This window comes from Embiotoca jacksoni, unplaced genomic scaffold, assembly GCF_022577435.1.
Source record: "Embiotoca jacksoni isolate LCO1_2020_lvr unplaced genomic scaffold, fEmbJac1.0.p SCAF_13, whole genome shotgun sequence".
Classification (NCBI taxonomy): domain Eukaryota; kingdom Metazoa; phylum Chordata; class Actinopteri; family Embiotocidae; genus Embiotoca; species Embiotoca jacksoni.
The window spans coordinates 4,980,656-5,004,099 of NW_027185263.1; the positions used below are offsets into that span (position 1 = coordinate 4,980,656).

The 23,444-nt window shown below is 40.9% G+C and overlaps 1 protein-coding gene across 3 annotated transcripts in view; it reads left to right on the forward strand.

The window, feature by feature from the left end:
- Positions 1-7,806: 7,806 nt before the first annotated feature.
- dpysl3 (dihydropyrimidinase like 3) overlaps positions 7,807-23,444 on the forward strand; it is a 40,831-nt gene continuing 25,193 nt past the window's right edge. For 2 of the 3 annotated variants that reach the window (XM_069145988.1, XM_069145989.1), the window contains exon 1: positions 7,807-8,187. In XM_069145988.1, coding sequence (XP_069002089.1) covers positions 7,822-8,187 — 366 coding nt within the window. In that variant the 5' untranslated portion in view covers positions 7,807-7,821. Of the gene's footprint in view, positions 8,188-15,434; positions 15,624-23,444 lie in introns of those variants that run through there. The other variant, XM_069145990.1, reaches the window with a different exon arrangement.

Below are 23,444 nucleotides of genomic sequence, written 5' to 3' on the forward strand. Positions count from 1 at the left end.
ACGGATGCTTTGACAAATCCAAACCAAAGCCTAGGAAATGTTCTCTCTGCCATGCAGGGTAATAATATGTCATTCACCACCATTCAGCCACAGCGGGAATATAAACAGACAGAAAACTCATAGACAATGAGGAAAACAAACCACTAGACCACAGCTATACTCTTCATTCCTTTACTATCCAAACCTGAAAGGACATTCTTCACGAATGCGAAAAGAAGCGAGCCAACTCAGGGCCCACGAGTGCAGACGCCGTTTGAACAGCGCTGGTCTCCGGTCGGATTATTGTAAAAAAGGAACACTCGGGACGCGGTGTCTCACCGGCTGGCCTGCCATCGCTGTTCCCAGAATGGTGCTTACACAGACTGCTTGCACTCTCCAGAGGTTATTTCTGGAAAAACGACAGAACTTCACTGCAGAAACTGGTGTGTACAGACACTAAAAAGGGGATACGGGACACTCAGGTTGACGCGTCGTCACTGGACACAGAAAACTGACTCTAGCAAAGAGAGATAAGAGGAGAAAGTCAAGATTTGGGCAGAAATTACACTCTTTCAGCCCGGGTCTCCACAGGAAAAAGCTACGGATCGTCAAACAGCTTCTTAATTTTTCTCAAAAACCAGCGGACTGTAAGAGCTTTACTCTCTGGTTTTACCTTTTGTCTCCTTTCTTTTTTACAGCTCACACCACTCAGATACTGTGTCCCAAGATTTCCACTGAGAAAACATCCCTATTCTGTACTGTAATATATATATATATATATATATATATATATATATATACATTGTTGATATGTACATGTGACTGAATTATTTCCTGTAGTCTCCCCTTTTATTCTTTTGTGAATAGTGGCACTTTTATGTTGCTCTCTAAAGCAGCTTGAACGGTTGACATACTTGGCAGTTTATAAATGACTTACAAAATGATAGAAATCGCTCTGTTTTATTGTGGTGATGGCTGCAAAGATGAAGGTTACTACCTGGAAAATTATAACTGAAAAATCGTTGGAACATGAATGTGGAATAATGGAATATTTGCCTCCCCTGTCCTTTTTCCGCCCTCTACCACATACAGTATACTGGATTTATTATTCTCCTGTCTAAAATGTGTTGCTCTTGTTGACCAGCAGGGGGTGCTGGTTTCTCCTGAGCGACTTTCAATTTGCCCTTTAAAATGTCATGATCTTTAATCAAACTTGTAAATATTTTCAGACTCTAGTTCCAATTCAAATCTTAAAGTTATGCTGTCTGTACTTTCTTGTTGTAAAATTCATCAGTTGAATTTCACATGACTGAAAATACAGATAAAGAAACACTACAATATCACCCGTTCCCCTCTCCCAAGAATACTGCAGGTTCTCTATCTACCCTCCTTTTTTACTAACCAAAAGATGTTTGATACTAACAACCCTCTTTTATTAAACACCTACTGATTATTTAGGTGTTCACTTCCCAAAATGAAACGGGAGAAAGTGAATGCAACACTACACTTGTTCCACTTCTCTCCCTTGAAGCTGACTGCCCAGTCCCTGAAATATTTACTAGCCGACTGTGCTTGTTCCCCTTGTTTCCGAGCTTAGTGTATCTGCCATCAACCCGTGGCTCCATTCACCGACCAAGGGTAGCTTCACTATGGGATCCCATTACATAGCACACAGTATAACTACAGCCCACTTTATCTCACCAAGGGGAATAACTGAAACAATTTTTGTGCAAACTCAGCTAACAAGCAGTTGCCTTAAAAGCACTTTCCCCCTTTCTTTTCTGCCAATATGTTCCTTTTTAATAGTTATTTTTGCCAGTGGTTTATATGTTACAAATATGCATTACATGTAATGTAATGTATATATTTTTTTAAGTTTTTTTTATTTTTATTTTTATCTTTGTCCCGTCGGTCTTCCAACGAGAATACATTCCCTCCTAATTTAATTTTAGATTATTTAATGAACAGAAAAAAACACGAGTAATGCTGTAAAAAATAAAAAAAAAATCATGGCCTTTGACCTTGTAGATTAGTTTGTCGTCTTTTTGTATCTAATAACAGGCAATGGTATGGGTTTTGTTAAAGAATAGCAAATTTGTAAAATTGCTTAATTGCTATTAATTTATTTCTTCCAAACTTTCAGCATCTCACTCATTTCTATATAATTCCACAACAAGTTTACACAGTTTTCAACATTCTTTTACACATTCAAAGAAATTATTGACATTTTGAGACGTATATTCACATATGCAATTTTATTTATTTTATTTTAAAATGCTCTGTGTATTTTGAGGAAAAAGTGAAGAAAGTCTTTTAACACTATTTTAAAAAGTATTCATATTTTATTTTTATTTATTATAATAGTTTTCTATTAGTTATCTTAATATATTGCCCTAATTTCAATTAATTATTTTGCATTTAGTCCATATAGTAGCTGTTCAGATGATTTCGAATGATTTTAACTGCTTCAAAATGGATATTTTTTGCAAATGCTGTTTCCAACATCAACAATTGTCTTTCAACATCATGATTTTCTAAATCTTTTTTCACCTGTAATGGTTTCTCCTTCAACCAGATTTAATTTGACATGATGCACCATTTTATTGCATGGCATCATTCAACCTGGGCGAGCTTCAGGTTAGGAAGAGGAAAGTAGGCTTTGAGCTGCAGTCAGTATTGTTAATTCTTTCAGTAGAGATGCTCTGGTCTACACTGGGCTACAAACTTTTTATTTATTTTGTCCGAAAAACTTAAATAGGTACACTCAATATACATTTTTACGCTGAATTTAAATCTGTTATTCCATTTTTTTTTTTAGATTTTTCTTTGTGGGAAAGTATATGATTCATAAAAAAGGCTTTGTTAGTCTTAAAGTATTTACAAACGTATTCTAAAATGTAAAAGTATATGCTTTTCACCTGTATTTGGCCTCTGGAACTTCCCAATTTTTTAGTTTACAGCATTAGTCTGCCAGCATAAAGGGGCTCCTATTTTCTTTGTACAGCTTTTCATGTCAATGTGACTGGAACGATTGTGCGTGGTAGAGAAATTCAGAAAACATATTCAGCTCAAGAAACAGATATTTTTGCATGTGACAAAGCCTTTGTTAAGCAATGTAATCAATAAACCGAAATATGAGGGGCAATGTGGCCTCTGTATATGTACATATGTATTGTTCGACTCAAATTAGATTTTCTGTGATAGTTTAAAGTTTTTCACAAACTGACAGCTCACTCATAAAAGAGGTCCGTGTTAAGAAACAGTTTTAAGGCTTGTGGTATATTATGAGAATCCAAAAATCTTACACTGAAGACCTCGGTTGTCTGACAAGATTGTTAAACAGTGGAGGTTTCCACATTATGGGCTTCTTTTTTTTTTTCTAAGCTCCATGGGACACAGAGAAGATTCAGTCCAGGATAACAGTCTGTCTTTTCACTTCAGTCGCGACTGTCCTTGCCAAGCTAGACGAGAACAGAGGTCGAGCCAGATTTTGTGCTGTAGACCAGCTCTGCCAAAGGATGTCTGTCATAAAAGCACCTCTATCTGTCCTCCTTTCACCACTCGTACAGAGGTCACCCTCAGAGGTTAGTTTGTGTACTGACTGAATAACTGCCTTCTCCAACTGATTTAAAAGGGGAAATAAAGTCTGAAATTAAAAATCACATCCATGAATTGAGTTAGTATGTCATATTTTCTGCAACCTACACTGATTTCTACACTACACTGATGTTTCTAGTTTTCTGAACACGTAAGCCTTGTTGACATATTTGTTGTGCGCAAATGGAAACCGCTTCTTTTTTGCAGAAAAGAGGCCTTTCCAGCACAAACCTCTCAGAAAAAAAAACACCACATCTGACACAACTCGGAGGAGAGTGGATAGTTTAAAAGTCCTACTCAAATCATGAGTCATTCAGGATAACATGAAAACTGCTCTACTGCTGTGTGTTCGCAAGACCAGCAAGACACCATAAGGGATACGAGACTGAAATGTCTGACAGCACATCCATCCTTGGAGGCTCTTTAACCTTATTTCAGCAGCAGCTGGTCCGGAGCCAAACCATCCCAGGCGGATGCAGCTGCCCAATCTGCTGCTTAGCAACGCTGACTTCATTGCTCATACATACACAAAGTGAGACTGGAAATTCACTTGTTTGCTTTCATCCCTTTACTTGAGTGCGAGAGTGAAGATTCAGTTCTACAAACGGTCAACAAACAAATCAAGGAATTTAAAAAAAATTCCAATGCATAGTGCGACTTTAAAGGGGCAGAAGCGAAATGTTCCAGTGACTTATTACACGTATTATATGCACAGAGGAATGCATCAGCATCTTGATGTACACTACAGAAAATAGCTGTTTTCTCCTGCAGCTATGACCTCACTTTGCTTTTCCTTTTAGTGTGGCTACATCAGGTATTCCTTTAGGCTGCTTAAAGCTGCTGCATGTTCCCAAAGGTTTACTGTTGCCTGTGACTGTGAAGTGCTGTGCTACTGCCACTGCTGTGAAGAATGAAGGTACTCGCTTTACCTTTTACCAGGTAAAGTCAGTGTGTTTCCTATAATTTCTAAAAAAAAAAATTAAAAAAAAACATAAGTTATACGACATAAATCATGGCAGAGTAAAATAATAAAACGAAGACGAGTCAACTACAACCAAAATCAAAGGTGAGAGGACAGGCTGAGTTGATACATACAGCCTCAACTTCAGGGGTAGCATGATACTAAAAGTAAGCTTAGATGTCTCTGGAATTGTATTTTGTATGCCAGAAAAACAAAAAGCATGTAGTACTCACCGCATAACAGAGAAAGTAACAGGTAGGGAAGCAGGGTTGTTGTGTACTAAAGACTAGTTTTATCTTTAATTTGGTGAAACAAACCTGAAACCTACGTGAGGCTTGTCAGCCTAAATGCGTTATTGTGTACCATTTGAGTCAAGTCCTATCGACTTGTCTGTGCAACACTGGCCCACTTACCTACTTCTCCAAAGGTCTCAGTTGCCGTAAGGCCTATTATGCCAAACCTCATGAAGACAACTGCGCGTGAATTTGCCAAACTCTGTCCTATCTGCCATCACTCCATCATGCCCGAATGAACATGCACTTGAGCCAGTGGCACCGTGAGCGCTTTTGTCTTATGGGGCATCCGTTTTACTCGCTGCCCTACCTTACATCCATTTTTAATACGAAGATGGGGCGAGTCTCCTGCTTTGTTCCAGCGTTGCTGTCATTGCTTTAAAAGCCTCATTAAGTCCGAGCAATATCCTGTTAGTGAGCTTCTTGAGCAAGTGCCAAGCACAACTTCATGTGACAGGGTCTTAACATGTCATTGAAGAAGGCACAGCCAGTTCATTTTCTTTTTGTATGACCACAGGGATTTATTTTGACAGTGAACTGCTGAATATCCCGCCACACCCAAAAGAAAAATATACAACTGACTGACTTTTGTTTTTATGGTCCGGGGCATCTCTGACACTGAAAACCAGACAGTGCGAGCTGATGGCTGCTCTGCCTCCCAGTCAGTCTGCTCTGTCCCGACCACACTAAAACAGGGTACACTTTTAAGACAAACATACTCTGCACAAGCCTTTGAGCTCTGTCCTTGTTCTCTCACATAACATTTAATTCTTTTCAAGGCGGCTGAGCTGGTTGGTGTCAGCGTGGAAATGTTTGGCCAGCCAAAACATGGAGCTCTTTGATGGATGAAAATCTAAACGATGCTGTCAGTTATTTGTTCCCCTTAACTCAGCATTATTTACTGTCTAAAAACAACTAACACACTGGAAGACAGGAGAGACAGTCCTAAAACGCAAAGTTAGAGTCCACCACCATAGAATTACAGAAGCAGGGGGTTTTACTTGGCATCTCCACAAACCTTGATGCTTTGATCACATTCATGAGGGAAAATTTCTGCTGGTCTGACAAGTTACTGCATTCGATGCCAACAGAGCCAAAGGAACTGTGACAGCTGGATTCGGTAAGGAATGTGTGGAAAAGGAGCTATTTATCATATTTTACTTAGCTCAAGTCCCCTGGAAAAAAATCTCCACTAAGCTATTTTATAGTGTAGCGCTTTGATCGTTCCTTCTTCTTTTTTTTTTCTCACATGCATTTTAACTTTCTCTGAGTGGCAGAGACATCTGGAAATATTACGTAAACAAGATAAGAACAAACTCGCATCTAATACAATGTATCAGAAAAATAATGGTTATCTTCAGATAAACTAAAGCAAAAATGGTGGTATTTCTGACACTTGTCATTTTCTAACATGAATTTCCTTGATTTAAGCATATTACACCCACATCAGGGTAAAGTGGTTGTTCAAATGATTGCCTGTTAGATCTTCTTTTCTGGCTAACAAACTTACAAATGTAATTATTTATTTCATCATCAGGCTCGATATTCATTGAAAAGTTTGATTCTGGCTACCATACACGAGTTGGCTTCTTTTCCCAAAGTTTTGGCAACACTGGACACTGATGTGATTGCCCTGCCCTGTGAAGTGGCCCACTGCCTGACACACAGTTACGGCTTGACAACCTGTTAGATGAGACCTGAGAATATGGCCCGTCTGCCTTCACTGTGTGTGACTGACCTTGAGAGTCTTTCTCATCCCACTGGAGTCTTTGTGTTCTCTTGCTTTCCTGCTATCACACACACAAACACGCAGATACACTGGCAGCTCGGTTTTCTTTCGAATCCACCTGATAAAAGTTTTCACCAGTCCTTTCACCGCTGAGTGAAACCAAAACTACCCTCGTACTGTGCCGGACAAATTGTTAAAGGACTGAACTGCCAATATTCTTTCAATTTTTTTAAAATATATTTCATACTCCTAAACTCAAAAATATTTAGTTCAGCACAGACTGAGGCCTTCCATGAGGCGCGGGGCTATAATGTATACTGTAACGTCCTAATTCTCCTAATTTTAAATACTTAAAAAAAAAAATCCAAGCAATATTTCTCCTTTCGTTCACTTTATTTGGAAAAAGGTAGCATAGTTTCTGAGGGGAAAAAAAGAAGATGAAGCATAATGTGAACTTACTTTGACCCCACTCAAACTTATAAAACATGCTGGTATTTGTCAGTTACATAACTGCATTGCTGTTTACTGAGTGACGCGCGGACTCCTGTTTTCCCCTTTGTTGCCCTCTCAGACTCTGAAGTCTCTCAGCTTGAGACCTGCTGCCTGAAAGCTGCTTGTCTCGCGCGCTGCTGACACTGCCGTGTCTCATTTGTGCTGGCGTTAGGGAAATCAACCCGGGGGTGTCGTTGCTGATGGGACAGACAAGCGCTTGAATAAACATCAGCTTTACCCCTGCAAAAGACTTGTGGTTTATGCACAGGTACACAGAACCTGTCAAATGTCTTGACTGGTGCTGAAAGGACAGCGACAAAGTGGCAACTCGTGGACACCTGTTTACCTGCTGAGCGCACACCTGTGTCCACTTAAGTTAACGTCAATAGCACTTTTGAAACTGAGGGAATGCGGCCACTATGTAGTGTTTTAAAAGCACGATTTGTTTACAGTATTTACATAAGGAAGGACGGTTTCTCTGCTCTTTGTTTTTTTCAGTAGCTAATGCAAACTACAAACCCCATTAAAAAAAAGGCCATTTCCATGCGTATTTATACTCTTTAAAAAAAAAAAAGTATTCTGAGAGAAACCATACACTTCTTATGCGTCAGGCACCACCACAGTGCCACCTCTGGCTTTAATTCAAGTCCTGCCTGCCTGTCTATTGTGACTTCCTCACTTTAAGGCGCGCACGCACACACACACACACACACACACCACTTCAGCACTAGTTTCGCCGTGTTTCTCGGTCACTTGTGCAGGGCTCCACCATGGCAGAGCGCAGGGGAAATTGGGAAAAAGCAGAGAACGACCTGCCCGTTTATCTCGCCCGACCCGGCACGGCCGACCAGGTCCCCCGGCAGAAATACGGCGGCTTGTTTTGCAACGTCGAGGGCGCATTTGAGAGTAAAACCATAGACTTTGATGCTCTTAGCGTTGGGCAGAAGGGCTCCCGCACCCCGAGGACAGCCAAACGAGAGACCGGTGAGGAAGCGAGGAGCCCGGCGACTGACATCAGGAGCGTCCCTGGATTAGAAAGTCCCGCAGCAAGCAGGCAAAGAGGAAACGACTCACCCAATGTGGTGATCAGAAGCGGCGGTGGTAAAGAAGTGCTGCAGAACCTGGAACTTGACAAGGTAAGTAGACTTAACTTTTGCGTGATTGGCAGCAGATTATGCAGCGTGTGTACATGGCAGGAGTGTGTCACTGTTTTGCTGTAAAATGGAAAGGTATAAAATGCTCATTGACACTCGTATCTTAAGCAGATGCAAACCTTGAAAAGCCAATTATTCAAACTCTGTCTTTCAAAGTCTACAATGGATTTATTCATCTAAGAGAGGCTGGGTTTGGGCATTAAGGAGGTCAGTTATACACGAGACTCCTAATTGTTGATTTGATGTGTCATTCTACATCACTATATGATATAAAAGGACACAATAATGCATGTGCAAAGTGCATAATGCATTATGAAACAAATTAAGTTAGGATTTCATTAACAAACCTAATTTCTCAGCAAACAAAATTAAGACATGAGAGAGAAACTACACTCTGCCTGTCTAAATGACTGGGGAATTAGACAGGTTTACCCTCTGCAGTCAAATTGCATCAACTTTTCTGAGGCTATTCTTAAATTCTGGAAGATACTGCAGCAAAATCCAGCCAATCAACAAAGTATAGTGGATTAAAAAGAAAAAAAAAAAAAAAAAGAAGAAAACTCATGTCACCAAGGCCACAGAGCATCACTGGAAAGCCTCAAAGGCTAGACAAAAGAAAATGTCTGTCATCACAACAGGCCTGGGCCACTGCAGACATTTACTTCTGTTCAAGTGAAACCACAGAGCTGGTGACCGTGATACTGAATATTCTAGCAGCAACAAAAACGAGAGCAACAGGTGTTGCTGGCATATTTACATCAACGTGCTATTTTTGCGTGACAACTGCATCACCGAACGAAGAAGCTGAAGTGCAAGCCAGCAACATACTGCAGACTTAGTGGACATAAGCTCATATCACAAATGTTTGAAATGTAATACGCACCAAATATAAATCTTAGTGGCATATTTTTGTAATTGAAGAAGAGCTAGAATCACCTGTAGCATCTGATTGCTGCGGAAATTTAAAACACGATAGCTCAAATAGTGGATTGGCACCATAGATGCAGGTTAAAGCAGTTGGGCTTTACGCTAGGTTTTACTTCAGCTGAAAAGAAAATACATCCAACCTCAATACAAAATCCAGCCATTTGAATCTTCCACTTTATTAAATAGACATTATTATATTCAGCACAATCTAATAGTGCACACTGTATACATTACAACTACTTGTAGGTTTCCATGTAATTCCATTTTTTTGTTGAAACTGACAGAGTTTAAGACATCAGACTCAGAGAGACAACTCTGTTGAGATCTTGATGGCTATAAAGTCTTTATGTGTTTAATATTGCATTTGTGGCGAATTATGAGGTTATCATGTTCGGAGTTGTTGCGAGTGTTGTATTTTTAGGTATTTGTTGCGGTGCTCTGTGTGGTTGACAGTGTTCTGGGTGGGTCTCTGGAAGAATATGGATTTTGTGTGGTTACTTTATAGTATCTCAATAAATTATTATTGTGGTGGTCATGGCTTTAGAGAGAGAACCGCATGGTTTCTAGGGTGTGCACACAGAGAGTATAATAGTGTAAGCTAGTAGTAAGAGGCAGAAGTCAGTAGTTTTATGAGTCATAAGTACAGTGGCCCAATATCTAAACAAATTATGCTCATCGTGACATGGTGCAGTTTAGTTACTCCTTTAATACATGCAACTATGACAAAGTTGAAATATGTCATAAAGGGAGTTAGCTTTTTTTATTCCCATACAGTTACCATGATACTTTAAGCCCATTGGAAATTTCTGGAAACCTGTACCGCATGCCTTTTTACAGAAGATGTTTGAACTTGACATAACAGAGATGTTACGGTGTGTACGTGACACCACGGAGAGAGATTAAATGAGAGGCACTTAAATGTTTCAGCACCATGGAGAGAGAGAGACCAATACAAAGACAGGGTTTGAAGCTTATAGCACCATGAAGAGACCTGTCCAAACTGAAGGTAATTATTTGTATACTGTACCCTCCAAAAACTAAATTCAGTAAGCGAGAACATTAGACATGCAAAGAAACACAAAACGTATCCGAAAGCCTGCATTATTCCTTTTAGAAATCGTATTTAAGGAAATAAAGTTTCAAATCTAGTACCACTTCTCATTGTGCCATCTGATAAACTGTATCTGACTTTTGGCCCAGTTTTTCTTGGCAAAAAAATAAAAGTATGCATGAAGAAAAAAGAATATGCTGATAATATTTGTATGTATGACCAAGCAGGCGCATTAATTATTTACTTCCTCCACCGGTAAATGGCCGATATTGTAAGCAAGACATTTAATTCATCCATTTTCAGAGTGAGATCACCACGGGCCCCAAAAGTGATGATTCATCTCTGTGTCTCTGGCACAAACACCCACACACACATTTTTTTTGGCTGAGAGACAAAAGACAGCCATTAGACAAAGTGAAGATGATTGCTAGTTAGTAATTTAGTCAGTGCAGTGCTGGCCAAAGTTTGGCATACACACAAACATCCAATTAAAGCATGAATGGGGCATGCTAGATTTTTGGAAGGAGCAGGAAAGAGTTAAACGGAGATAAAAGTGGGTGAAGGAAGCCCAAAGGAGGTCTGGTTGACCCGGGGGTCCTCTGAAGCAGCTGAGGCACCGGCAGGCCAGAAGGGCTTGCAGCTTCGGCAGTCAAGGATTCAAAAACTTTGTGTATGGGATAAGTTTGGAAGGCCATGGAGAGGGGCCTTAGGTTGACCTCAAGGAAGTTCTGGTAAACCATCCAAAGATTCAGGATGGAAAATCATGGCTTACCCCAAGCTGTTGTCAGCGGGGAAGAAGAACTGTTGACTTGGACTAGGGATATAGTCAGTCAATGGAAATAGCACTTTGAGGAACTCCTGAACCCTTTTTACCCTTGCAAGGTTCCTTGAGGGGTCTTGGGAGTTTCAATGCAGTCTACATGGGCTTTGTTGACTTGGACAACGCCTACAACTGGGTCCCTCCAGGGATCTTGTGGGGGGGGGGGGGCACTGCACAAATATGGGGTTCCTGGGTCATAGCCATGAGTCATTCCGTCCCCGTACAATCAGAGTGAGAGTTGTGCCTGTATTTTTGGCACAAAGTCAGCTGTGTTTCCATTGTGTGTTGGCTTCCGCCAGGGGTCTGCCTTATCACAAATCTTGTTTGTGATTCACATGGACAGGGTTTCAAGAGGCAGGCCGGGGGAGGAGAATGTCTGGTTTGGGGGTGTCATGATTGCTTCTCTGCTATTTGCAGATGATGTGGTTTTGTTGGTTTCACCAGACTCTAAACTTCAGCATTCACTGGGGCAGTTCACAGGAGAGTTTAAAGTGACCGGGATGAAGGTCAGTACCTCCAAGTCTGAGGCTAATAAGTTTTGTCATTATGTGGTTGAAGTCTCTTTATGTCCTACATTGTCTCTTTAAGTTTACAATTTGTAAACTTGTGAACGTCGAAACTCTGACACAAACTGTGTGGCCTGATAACGCAAATCCCCCTTTTGTTTCTTAAATTCAGCTTAATCCAAGTCTCATCGCACCATGACTATCTGCTGTCGTTTCTGCTGCGGCGGCACATCTCTTAACTCCCTCTGTCGTCTTACAATTTTGATTCATCAGAGACTCGGCAGCAAGGCAGAGGACTGACAGACCTGTTGTGAGACTAATTCCAGGAGACTGATTGAAGCCGCAAAGCACTGTCTATCTGAGAACAGAAGTTCTCTTGTACATACTTTTTCCTTCATGGTTTGGGTTGAATGGTTTGTCCTTCTTCTTTACGCCTCTATGATTCCTGTGTTGTTATTGATTCTCTCTCACAGCGGACGGTTTGGGACTGGGTTGCTGCACACATCCAAACTAACTAATCCATCTGCATTTAAGTCCACATATTATCCCTGTAATAGATTTAATTTCTCTCCTAAATCCTAAATGTATCCTGCCTTTAATAGCCAGTCTGACACTGTCCATTATGGTGTAAAATTAAGTTTTTTTTCTTTAAGCATAAATGAAGACATCTTCAGTATGGCAAAGAGCCAGTTCCCCACCCCCTGCACCCCCCCCATGTGGCCTCATACTGAACTGCAATATTGCACCTCCTGGGGGACCAGATGATTCAGCAGAAATCCACAAATTGTGTGTGTGTGTGTGTGTGTGTGTGTGTGTGTGTGTGTGTGTGTGTGTGTGTGTGTGTGTGTGTGTGTGTGTGTGTGTGTGTCTGTCTGTCTGTCTGTGTGTCTGTGTGTCTGTGTGTGTCTCTGTCTGTCTGTCTGTGTGTGTGTCTGTGTTTGTGTGTGTCTGTCTATGTCCTTGTCTGTGTTTGGGTGTGTGTCTGTGTCTGTCTCTTTTGCTTTGTTTGGAAACTGTTTGAGGACATTAGACTCACAAAGACAACAGAGACAGGAGGGGGTTTCTCTTCTGACCGTACATTCTAGGTGCCAGTTTAGATTTAACATTTGTTTCTTTTTCTGCAAACCGATGACAAGTGGAAAAGATGCTTGATTTTGAAAGGCTGCCTCTTTTCCCACATAATTCTAAAGCACAAGAGCTTCACCTTGATTTCACTGAATTCAGAATGTAAATGACATTATAATGCTGTTATAGTCTGCTATTTATTTCATAGCTATGGTACAATAATTTAGATATATAAAAAAAAAAAAGAGATTGTTGAAATGCCCCTCAAACATTCAGCTCATGTTGCTGTTATGCTGCTTGCATGTTGTAGTAGCAGTTAACAATAATTATCATAATTATTGATTTTTATGGTTTTCTTCCTGTCTGGTGAGCTAATTAGTGCAATGAGCTGCTGCATTGGAGTGAATAATGGGGAGTGGTTAGCCAGATGTCCAGGGTAGCTGGTGTAGGGAGGAGCCCCCCTCCCCCTTTTTTTTTTTTTTTTTTTTCCTGCAGGGTAGAAGTCAGATTGGGAGGAGCATTTTACATTCACACTGACACACGTACAGTAAATATACATGCGTACAGTAAATATACATGCCCACGTAGCACTGCCACATTTCAGCTTGTCTAAATTAACACATTTACCTCCGTGCTTGCAAGTGAGTGGCAAGAACATGTGAAATGGGTTCACCACTAACTCACTGATTCGGAAATCAGCCCATAAAAACAGGTGCACAGTGTATTCTGTTGCTCTGAAGGTGTTTTATCAACTCAAGTATGAAAAAATATATATATATATATTGCATCATGGTGTTGTCATCAGGGAGGTCCCAGCCTAGGCGTGACTTCAAATTTACAACAGCAAGACTGTGTTACATACAAGGGAGAGGAAGTTGGTGTAATGGGCCAATGAAAAGATGCCATTGCATTATGGGAGATGTGTTTTTGGAGCTTGACTCATAAGTGACTGGGTATATTTCAGTTTTTGCTTTTTAGATGTCTCTTGCTCGTTTTCAAATTTTATGGAAAATTGTGGAGGGTTTACTTCTCTGAAATTCATAAAGTGGTTTGTCACATTACCAAAATGAAATACTTGTGCAGCCGTAAGGTGCTCTCTGACTAGTATCAAAGTAGATCACTTACGTGGCTAAATTCTCTGATATTTTTCAAAAGGCAAAGATAACACATTATCAGGGTGGTAAACACGGTCCTGCTAACGCATACAACTTTGGTAAAGTAATTTAATACGCTTGCTGGGTGATGTAATGGATGTCTCTTGCACCATTTAGTGCCACTAAGGTGGAAAACGTGCTTGTGCAGCCATGATGACGTGACGTTTTTTTTTCTTTCTGCATCCTTGATCTGTCTGAGCCTCGTCTGTCTGTCGGTGTCAGCTGGTTAATGTGGTCTGCAGAGGTAGCAGGCCTGCACACTTAAGAGTAAGTTGTTGATGCACTCTCCGTGGCCTGGGAATGCTGAGATACTGCCTTTCTGCTCCACTGCCATGAAATGACCTGTCAGCATGGAGCTGTTGTCTTCTTGTAGCCAAGACAGGAGGAAAATGACTATTCATTTATATTCAAGAATTTATATTCTTAAAGCGGATCTTGTTCCAATATGTCAAATTTGTGTTTTCAGTAGTTTGCAAAAATATTTATTGCTAACTCTTATGACTAAAACTAGATTAATAAGACATTCTAACATTACATTGTGAAGCTGCTTTTCCTCCACAAAAAAAAACAACATGAAAACATTCTGATGTTAGTAGTGCACTCACGAACACGCAGAAATACACACCCTTCGTCACGTGCCTGCTCTCATCATTCATGTAAGTCTCAGAATCTCATTACGGGCTGCATTAGTGCTGAGGAGGGGAAGGTGGGGGAGGAAACTGACTGGTGGAGGCGGGGGGCAGGGAGGGGGAATCCACTTTAGGTTCAAACAATAGAGACACATGGCTGGGTGGGGACATGCAGAGAGAAAGGTAGAGCCTGTGTGTGTGTGTGTGTGTGTGTGGGTGTGGGTGTGTGGGTGGGGGGGGTCGTGGTCGGTGGACATGTGGGGTGTGTAATGTGGTGGACAGGCTCTGTGACAGCTGCTCCACCATTTTGTTCCTCTGTATTCACAAAAACAAAACACCAAAATGTGTTGTCAATATTTAGTAAAGCTTCATGTACATAAATAGGCTATGAAACTAGAACGAACACGTCATCTCATTTGTGTGCATTTTATCTAACTACATCATCTTATTTTGGATAGATTAAGACTCCTGTTTAAACTTCAAATTATACGATATTTTCTTTGATTGTGACTTTTTATTTAGCAGGTTTTATAAATCGGTATATCTAGTATGTGCCTGTATGGTGAACAGTAATGCAAAAAGGTAAATCATTTACGTAATGTTAATTATGAGGATTCATTGATGACCACCGATATAGTCATAGTGATTTCTACCCTGCGTTGTTTTGTTTCAAGCACATAGTGCTGCCAATTCTCTTCTAATCAATCAGTCATTTCCGGCCTTCTATTCTCTGATCAATTGACCTCCCCGGTGACTCCAGCAATCAATGCACTTGGCTTTTAAACCAACCGCTTCAGATCCGCTTGCAGTTGTTTGGTAAAGCAATAAAAAAAAACGTGGACACATCAGATATGGTTAAATATTGGAGATAGAGTGTATGCAAGTGTACGACGTTATATGCAAGAAATGTGTGACAGCTCTGTAATTCCGACAACTGGATGCTAAATGGAGGCTTCATGCTTGTTCACCAGCTGCTCCGCTGCGCCCTCTAGGGGAAAGATTGTTACACCGCGTCTCTCCAATTGAGCCTGTTAAGGGAGGGGCCGGGTGACTGGACCATAGACGCTCCTACAGCACTCTGCGAGGCACTGCACATCGCACTGACAGAGAGGGGCGACCATTACTTGAAAGCTCCCATCCAGGCTAGGGCCGCTGCAGCATCCGTAAAGAGGGAATATCGTTTTTGAAAGCTTGGTTTGAAAGGTGGAACCGGACAAAAAAAAAAAAATGTCTTATCAAGGAAAAAAGAACATCCCAAAGATCACGGTGAGTAAATGTAGTTATTTATGCTTCACTGGCTGCAGGAACTTTGATGCGTGCTGTTGTAAATCACAGCATAAGGTTTTAATGTTTTGCGCTGCCGTTTCTCAGAGCCTCGGCGATTTAACATAAAATACACATCCACCGTCAGCTCCGCTTGGAAATGCTCTTTTTTTTTTATTGTCAGACTTGACTGCGGGAAGCCGCTGGAAAAAATGCGCACAATGAAATGGCATGACTGGCTGCCATAGTGACAGCCAGGCAGCGAGATAAGGCGTTTTCTTAAAGGTGTCCTGCATCTCCTTTGTTGAGGGGATCCATGCCGTGTGGCGAGCCGGCTCGCCCATAAAAGAAAAAAAAAAAAAGGGAGGAAAAAAAAGAAAAGAAAAGAATTTTTTTTCAGAAGGCTAATGTTTCTGCAGGGACTTCTGCTGTTGTGCTAGTGTATAACTGTGACTTTATGGTGACCCTATAATGCCGAAGGATCATTTTGAAATGCACTTTATCAGCAAATTCTAATAATATTGCATTAAGGTAGTTTTAAAATTTTAGTTTTCTCAAAATTTCCCTTAAATTTGGCACAAAAAAAAAACCCGGGATGAGTCAGTTGTTTTAAAAAGGAATAAAAAAAATGTGCATGAAGCAATTCAAGTCATGTTTTATCCATTTTGATGAGAATATGTTCAACCCTTGTGGAGATGATTGCGGCCTACCTGATCCCTCACATGGAAGGATGATGAGCAGGGATGTTGGTTACATTTTCAATTCTCAACTCTTTCTTTCCATTTTGATGCATCTTTTAAGTGGCATATATTAAAAGTATCCTTTAAAAAAATAAAAAAAAAAAACATTTTATTGTCCTGTGTCTATTGTTAAATGAGTGTACAAAAGTGATTAGCGTAAAATCATTTTGCATTTGTTGTACATCAGTTGATAGTTAATGAAATAAGAACCCTATTTATTCGGATATTAAGGATGAAATGGTCCCCCCCTGCAGACTACAGCGATGGCTTGTGTTGCATGCTGGTGCAGCTCAGAGTAGAGAGGGAGAAGGGGGAAAGAGAGGAGGAGGAGGGGGGGGGGAGGAGGGGGTGATACACGCCCATTTGTGATGAGCTGTGATAAGCCGGCCGGCCTTGAAATGGTATTCTTGCATCATGAGAAGGAGAAAGAGAAAGATTCAGTCTCCTGTCAGAGCACCGAGGGTGGGGGTTGAATTCGGGGCAGGCTGGTGTTCCACTGCGAGCCAGCTGGGTGCTAGTGTGTGTTACAACTGCAGAGAAACCTCTCCCACTCCCTCTCCTTCTGTCTGGGTGTGTGTGTGTGTGTGTGTGTGTGTGTGTGTGTGAGTGAGAGAGAGAGAGTCTGACATGCCTGCCTTCCTGTTCTCATTGTTGCAGCTCCGGCTGCAGTCAGGGGGTGTGTTGCTCGGCTGTGGGTGACACGGCCTTTGTCTCATCTCCTCAGCTGATTTGACACTACGGGGGTGATTTGGGGAAGATGGGTACTCTGGCTTGTGTAGGTCTTGTATTCTGCATCTGTGTTCTGAGCACAGGCTATTAGCTGTCATTAAAGTAGGGCATATCTCTATACTGTAATGTGCTAAAATGGGCGAGTATGAGAACCCCTCGTAAAAAGGATAGGTGTGTGTTTTTTCTTTAACCTTCTTTTACAATTTTGGGATGTAAAAACCAACAGAGGTTTTTGCGTCAAAATACACATTTTCACAGACATAATCAGCAGGTGATGCTACAGCAGAGATCACCAAACAGAGCATTACACCTACTAAAATAAGATGAGATCTGTTTCCTCTCTAAACTTAAATCTTTCAATTGGCAGTTGAGACGAGCTCTGTCTGGTTGTAACCAGCGTGTTAACACAGACTGATAGCTGCTACCACAGTACAAAGAATCGCATTGATGTCGCAGACCGAGAGCAGATATAAAGTGGCTTCATTCAGTTCACATGGGACTTATTTTACTTCACAAGTTTAATCAGTGTTTGGTCTCAACAGACTGAAGTTGTCATCTGTAAGGTTCAGTTCTTTGGTGATTTGGCGACACCTGTGTTTACTGACGGTATTGGCAAATGCTCTTATATGGTAAAGATTACATATGGAAAAAAAAAACATCTATTTGTCTACACTGTCTTCCCAGAAAGACTTGCAGTATACATTTTTTCTGCAAGTGTCCCAAAATCTATTTGTGTCAAAAGTCAGTCAAGGAAGGAGGTCTGGGTGGATGGATGGGTCAACAAAAAATTGGACTAATCATAGGAGATCGCTGTTTGTTTCCAGATTACTTTTTTTTGTGTTAAAAACATGATGACAATTGTTCCCAAACCTTACTTACTCACACTGATATTGCTGTAACCACAGTGACGAAGACCCCCTAACATGAGCAAAGCAGTGACCAAAAATCATGCTCTCCCTCTTAACCAAGTTGTTTTTGTGCCTAAGCCCATAACCAAACCTTACCCTTAGTGTCATAAAATGGACTTTATTTCTAAGCAGTATTTAGTTTCGGTGGTTGCACACAAATTGTCACCCTGTCGAAAGGAGCGTTAAATGCTTCGGTTTATTTTTCTATTGGCCATGGATGAATGAGGTATTTTGTCCTTGTTTTGTAATGAAGTTAAAGTAAAGCTTTTTATTCAAAATTTTGTTGCAGTGGTGATAGTTTCGGCGCATGGTGTGGCCAATGCCAATTAGTTAAAGGCTGCTCCAGTAGTTTCAAAATTAACTTGAGATCTACGCCCATTAGGATCAGAATGGAAGTGATTCCCAATACGACGTGGCAGACCTATATATTCACACAGTGAATGTGGGTCAGGTGACACCAGGCTAGATACGCAGTGGAAGCCACCAACTTTAACTTTGAGAGCGGATGATAACGGCGGTAAGGAGAAAAAGAGCCAACATTTGTACTAATTATGGCTTTTTGTGGAGCAAAAGTGGAGCAAGTGGAGCCAGGAGTGGTTAGATCAAGATGCGAGTAGCTTTACTGAAACGGATTTCATAAAAAAATTTCTGGATGCCAAAGGTTATTTTTAACTACATCTACAATAGCCTTTCCACAAGACCTTTAAAAGTTCAATAACTCCAATATGACTGTTCAGACTGGGGCTGCATTGCAAAAAAAAAAAAAAACAGACCTGTATCTGATTTAGATCCAAATTGTAAAGATTGAATTTCATGTGATTTGAAATGTTCAGACTGTAGTGAAAAAAAACATTTTAATAATAAATGAGGGGGAAAAAAAAGTGATTTGGGCTACTTTTGCCTGCAGTCTTAATATTTTTGGATGATTTAATCTTTGAGACAAACACTGTAAACCTAAAGGGGGGTGGGAGGGTTAAGTACAATACCTGTTTTTTTTTTTTTAACCCTCCTCCCCTCCCAGACTTCGTTTCAACGCCTGCCTGCTCTATTCCAGCTGTTTTCATACATCTGCTCCCTGCCAGAGTGGCTCTGTCAGCTTTCTAGGTGTGGTTCTTCCCTTCCCTCATACCTTCTCACAGTACCCTCAGTGTTGTTCCAGGCTGGTACATGTCATCAGTAATCCCCTCCAGCTGGAACGAGCATCTGCGGGCAAGAAACGGCCCCAGCAGACTGCAGCTCTGCCCGGGAAAATTAAACCCGTTCCCCCTGTTGACGTGCCATAAAACGGGGCTCCACCAGACCATATCATCACCACGTAGGCTGCAGCAAAGTGGGCTGGAGTGCAAACAAAATACCCCATGGCCACCCAGACGTTGCAGTGCGACTCACCATGGCAACGGACATACAGTTGCAACGGCAGGAAAATACAGCCCCGGTTGGGTTTTGTCGTGTGGGGATGTGATTTGACACACACTTTGATTCCGTCACTCACACTCACTCACTCACACACACACACACACACACACACACACACACACACACACACACACACACACACACACACTTCTAAACTGAGAAAGTTTATAATGCAACATGCTTGGCCCAATCAGATCCAGATTGTTGTTTTTTCTCATCACCATGGTTACACAGTTACACTACTCCAGCCTATCACTAAGATCAACATTCCAGACAAGCGGGATCTCTCTATGACCGCGTCTGGCAGGAGCCTCCACAATTAATTTAGATGGATAAGTCTCATTGTTTTCACTTTTCCAGAATGTGAAAAAAAATCCCGTGCAGTTTTGGGTAAAGAGTAAATATTTTTTTGATTGCTAAGCAACAGGGCTGCGGCAGAGGCACTGGTGCAGCTTTCAAGATGACTTCCCTCTTCCACTGGTCTGCGCCTGCCTCCCGTCCGCTCCCTCCACCCACACAAGGGTCTCGGTCGCAGCTAATGGAGGTCTCCTCTAATATCCTCTCATCCCCTTTGACCTCCTTTGTAGTCGCTGAGTTTTCCAGGACCTTTCCCTCTCATTAACCTCCGCGGAGTGGCAATTAGTAATTTACATCCCAGTTTATGAGCGCTTCTCCCTCCAGTCTGGTGAAAGTGGAAAAAAGTTGTCAGTGGATATCAGCGTAGTAGTACAAGAACAACATCCTGCCGGCTATTTTTGATTACTGCTGGCCTGTGTAGCAGAAAATGACAGCTTCCTGTGCGATGAAATGCGCTTTATTTTTAGCGTTTTGTTTTTGTTAAGAGTTGAAAGATGAGATATTTTTTCCGACCTGAACTTTATTCCACTTTGTTGCCAAAAATAAAACAGATTTGATTGTCAGAACTACTGAAACGTTGCAGCTCAGGCAGGTAAAAAGTTCTTATAAACAACTTCAAACCTTAAAATACATCAGTGAACGAGGTTGAAGCACACATTGCTAAATTATGCAGATTTCTTGGTTTATTGCTAAATTATGCAGATTTCTTGGTTTAATGAGAGACCTGGGCTTTTAATCGGTTTGATGTCAGAATATTGGGACAGGCCCCTCTATAATATTGTGAGGCCGACTTGAGACAGTTGTGATGTTTGCATGTTTGTGGTAAAACTAATCCTCCTCCAACTGTCCTAATTTTGGCAACTAAGACAGCTGAATCCTCCAGTGCCAAAGCATGGAGAATAGGTCTCAGTCACGCATGCACACACATTGGAAAGAGCACATACTGTAAGTCTGGCAACAGATATGTTAACATTCTTTACCCAAAGATACGTAGTATAGAATTTACTAGCCGGAAAACCCTTCTAAAAAAACAAAACCTCACAAAAAAAAAAAAACACATTGAAGCTGTGTCAGTGCTGCATTTCCCTTCAAATTTTTGTCAAATTAAAACTGCAAGCATTGATATGCGGGCCCTCTCATGCTGCACGTCGGGGATCCAGCGGGTCGGGGCCGCCGGCTCCCCGACTCGCAGCATGCGAGGGCCCGCATATTCCCGCGTGCAGTTTTAAATTTTTTTTTATCGATCTCGTTCCTTATTCTTCTTTTTTAAAAAATGGCCTTTTTTTGGCGGCTTTAACATCTTCAAAAACGCATGAAAGTTGGTACCTGACGCGTGTGCAAAGTTTTGTGAGGTATGGAGCATCGTTTGACCTTGAACATCAACTTCCTGTGTCATGGCGAAACATCAAACTTGGCTGCATCGCCCCGGCTATACTATATATTATATACAAAAATGACTTTTGGGTCAATTTTTTGACAACATGCTATAGTATGACTTTTTGGAGTTTGAGCTTTTTCTGAAATGACATGACAAGTCATACTACAGCATTAAAATGCATTAATGGGATTTTGAGGGATAAAGTAGATAAAAGAAGATTAAGACACACCCTTTATTTTTTTTTTAATTGATTTTTACTTGAGTTTTTGTTTTGTGTTAGATTTTTGTTTTGTTGTTGACTTTTGGTTTGGTATTAGTATGACTGCATTTACAAACCCGAAACCTTGTGGCTTACCCTTAGAGGGACTCGCCCTCCGTGAATCGTGTGGCTTACCTTGAGCAAGTCTGAAGCGGCGTCGTAGACCGCTGGACTATCTTCAGCGCTGGAGAACGAGTCGCGGTGGAGAAAGTGTTTCACAGAGTTCACTCAGCTTTCCAGTGACTCAACCGACATTCTGGTTAACTCAACAGGCAAACGATTCTACTTCACCAAGGTTGCTATTAATGGTTATTAGTGGAATTTGTTCCACTTTGGCCTGTTGATGGTGATTCAACTTTTAGTGAAGTTGAAACGTTTGGAGAAATTGAAAAAGTTTTGCATACACTACACATTACAGGAAGATATTTAATATCACTGCAGACCCCCTTGGAAACACGTATATCTACTATCCAAAGAATGTCTGCATCAATTTTGGTCGCATTTGAATGAATATTTGTGGAAGGTGGAGTTGTAGGTTGCAGAGCCAAAGATTTGTCACAATACAGACTATCTCCTGAGAGGATTGGTGGTGCAGTGGTTAGCACTGTTGCCTCTCAGCTAGAAGGTTTGGGGTTCCAGTCCCTCCTTTGTCATGACTTAAAAAAAAAAAAAAATCATACTATAGCATGTTGTCCAAATTATGAAAAAAAAGTCAGACTATTGCAAAAAGTGACCCAAAAGTAATTTTTGGGTCACTTTTTGGATGCCATAGTATGACTTTTGGGTCACTTTTTGGCCGCCACGCCACGGGCACACAGATCACCGAAAACAAATTATTTTGATAACTTTTAATCCCAAACATGTTAAGAGTGCACAGACTAAATTTCAAGTCAGTTTGACAAAATCTGTATGAGGAGTTTGTTAAAGTACAACATGTGTGAATCGCCAACAATGGCGACTAAATTCGAAATGGCGCACTTCCTGTTGAGGTGACGTAATGGTGCAATGGAACTTTTTTGTACATCTGTGATACACATGTCCACCGAACTTTGTGCATGTAAGTAAATGTAGCCGCCCGGGCATCTGTTTAGGGGGCGCTAGCGAGTCATTTGGCCACGCCCACTAAAATACGACATTTTTTGCCAGGAGTTTTTGAATATGATAAAGCCTCCAAAAATGCAGTTGTTTACGGAAAATAATAATAACGCAGAATAATAATTCTTTGAAGAACAATAGGGCTTTCGCATCATCGGTGCTCGAGTCCTAATGAAAGGTTTTGAAACATTTGTCAATGAAATGTCATTTTATCGCTTTTGAATTAGATATATAAATAGATTAGATGTTTGTTTTGGTGCCTCAAAAATACCATTTTGTGTTTATAAGCCAGTAACAGCAAAGTCAAATGCACCATATGTAACCATCTTTTAATTTAACAGCGCAGTAACATGTTTTCTTACCCTTTAGGAGGGATAAGGTCATCTGGAAGTGATTTTTATGAGTGCGTTGTATACAAGGTCAATGGAAAGACACAAGTGAGCTCAATTAGACACACATTTGCTATTGTTGCAACAAATGGAGATGAGCAAAAAAAGTTGAAAATATTTCTGCTTGACCCAAAACTTTGTTTTAAGAAAAAAAAGCAAAAGAACAAAAGACATTAACTGTCGAGGTCAGAGAGCAGAATCAGCTTTATCGCTCCTATACAGTACAGTAACTGTTATCTACAGTTAATCCATATATTTTTCCCTTCCACAATGTGGGTGCTGGAATAGTGGCATGACTGACAAATGAGGACATGGTCAATGACCCCGGAAGGTCGCTCAGAGCAAATCAGGATCAATATTATCACTGATGTCATGTGTAAATATTGGAACCCCAAGTTAAAATCCTGATCTAGCACACAGTAGTGTTTTTTTTTCTCTATTTTAAACGAATATCCATCTTTGTGTTCTTATGTTACTAGATCCTAGTTTAAAAGAAATGTATATATTTTCCACAACAAATGTGAGATAATACAACCACAAGTCTGAAGTATCT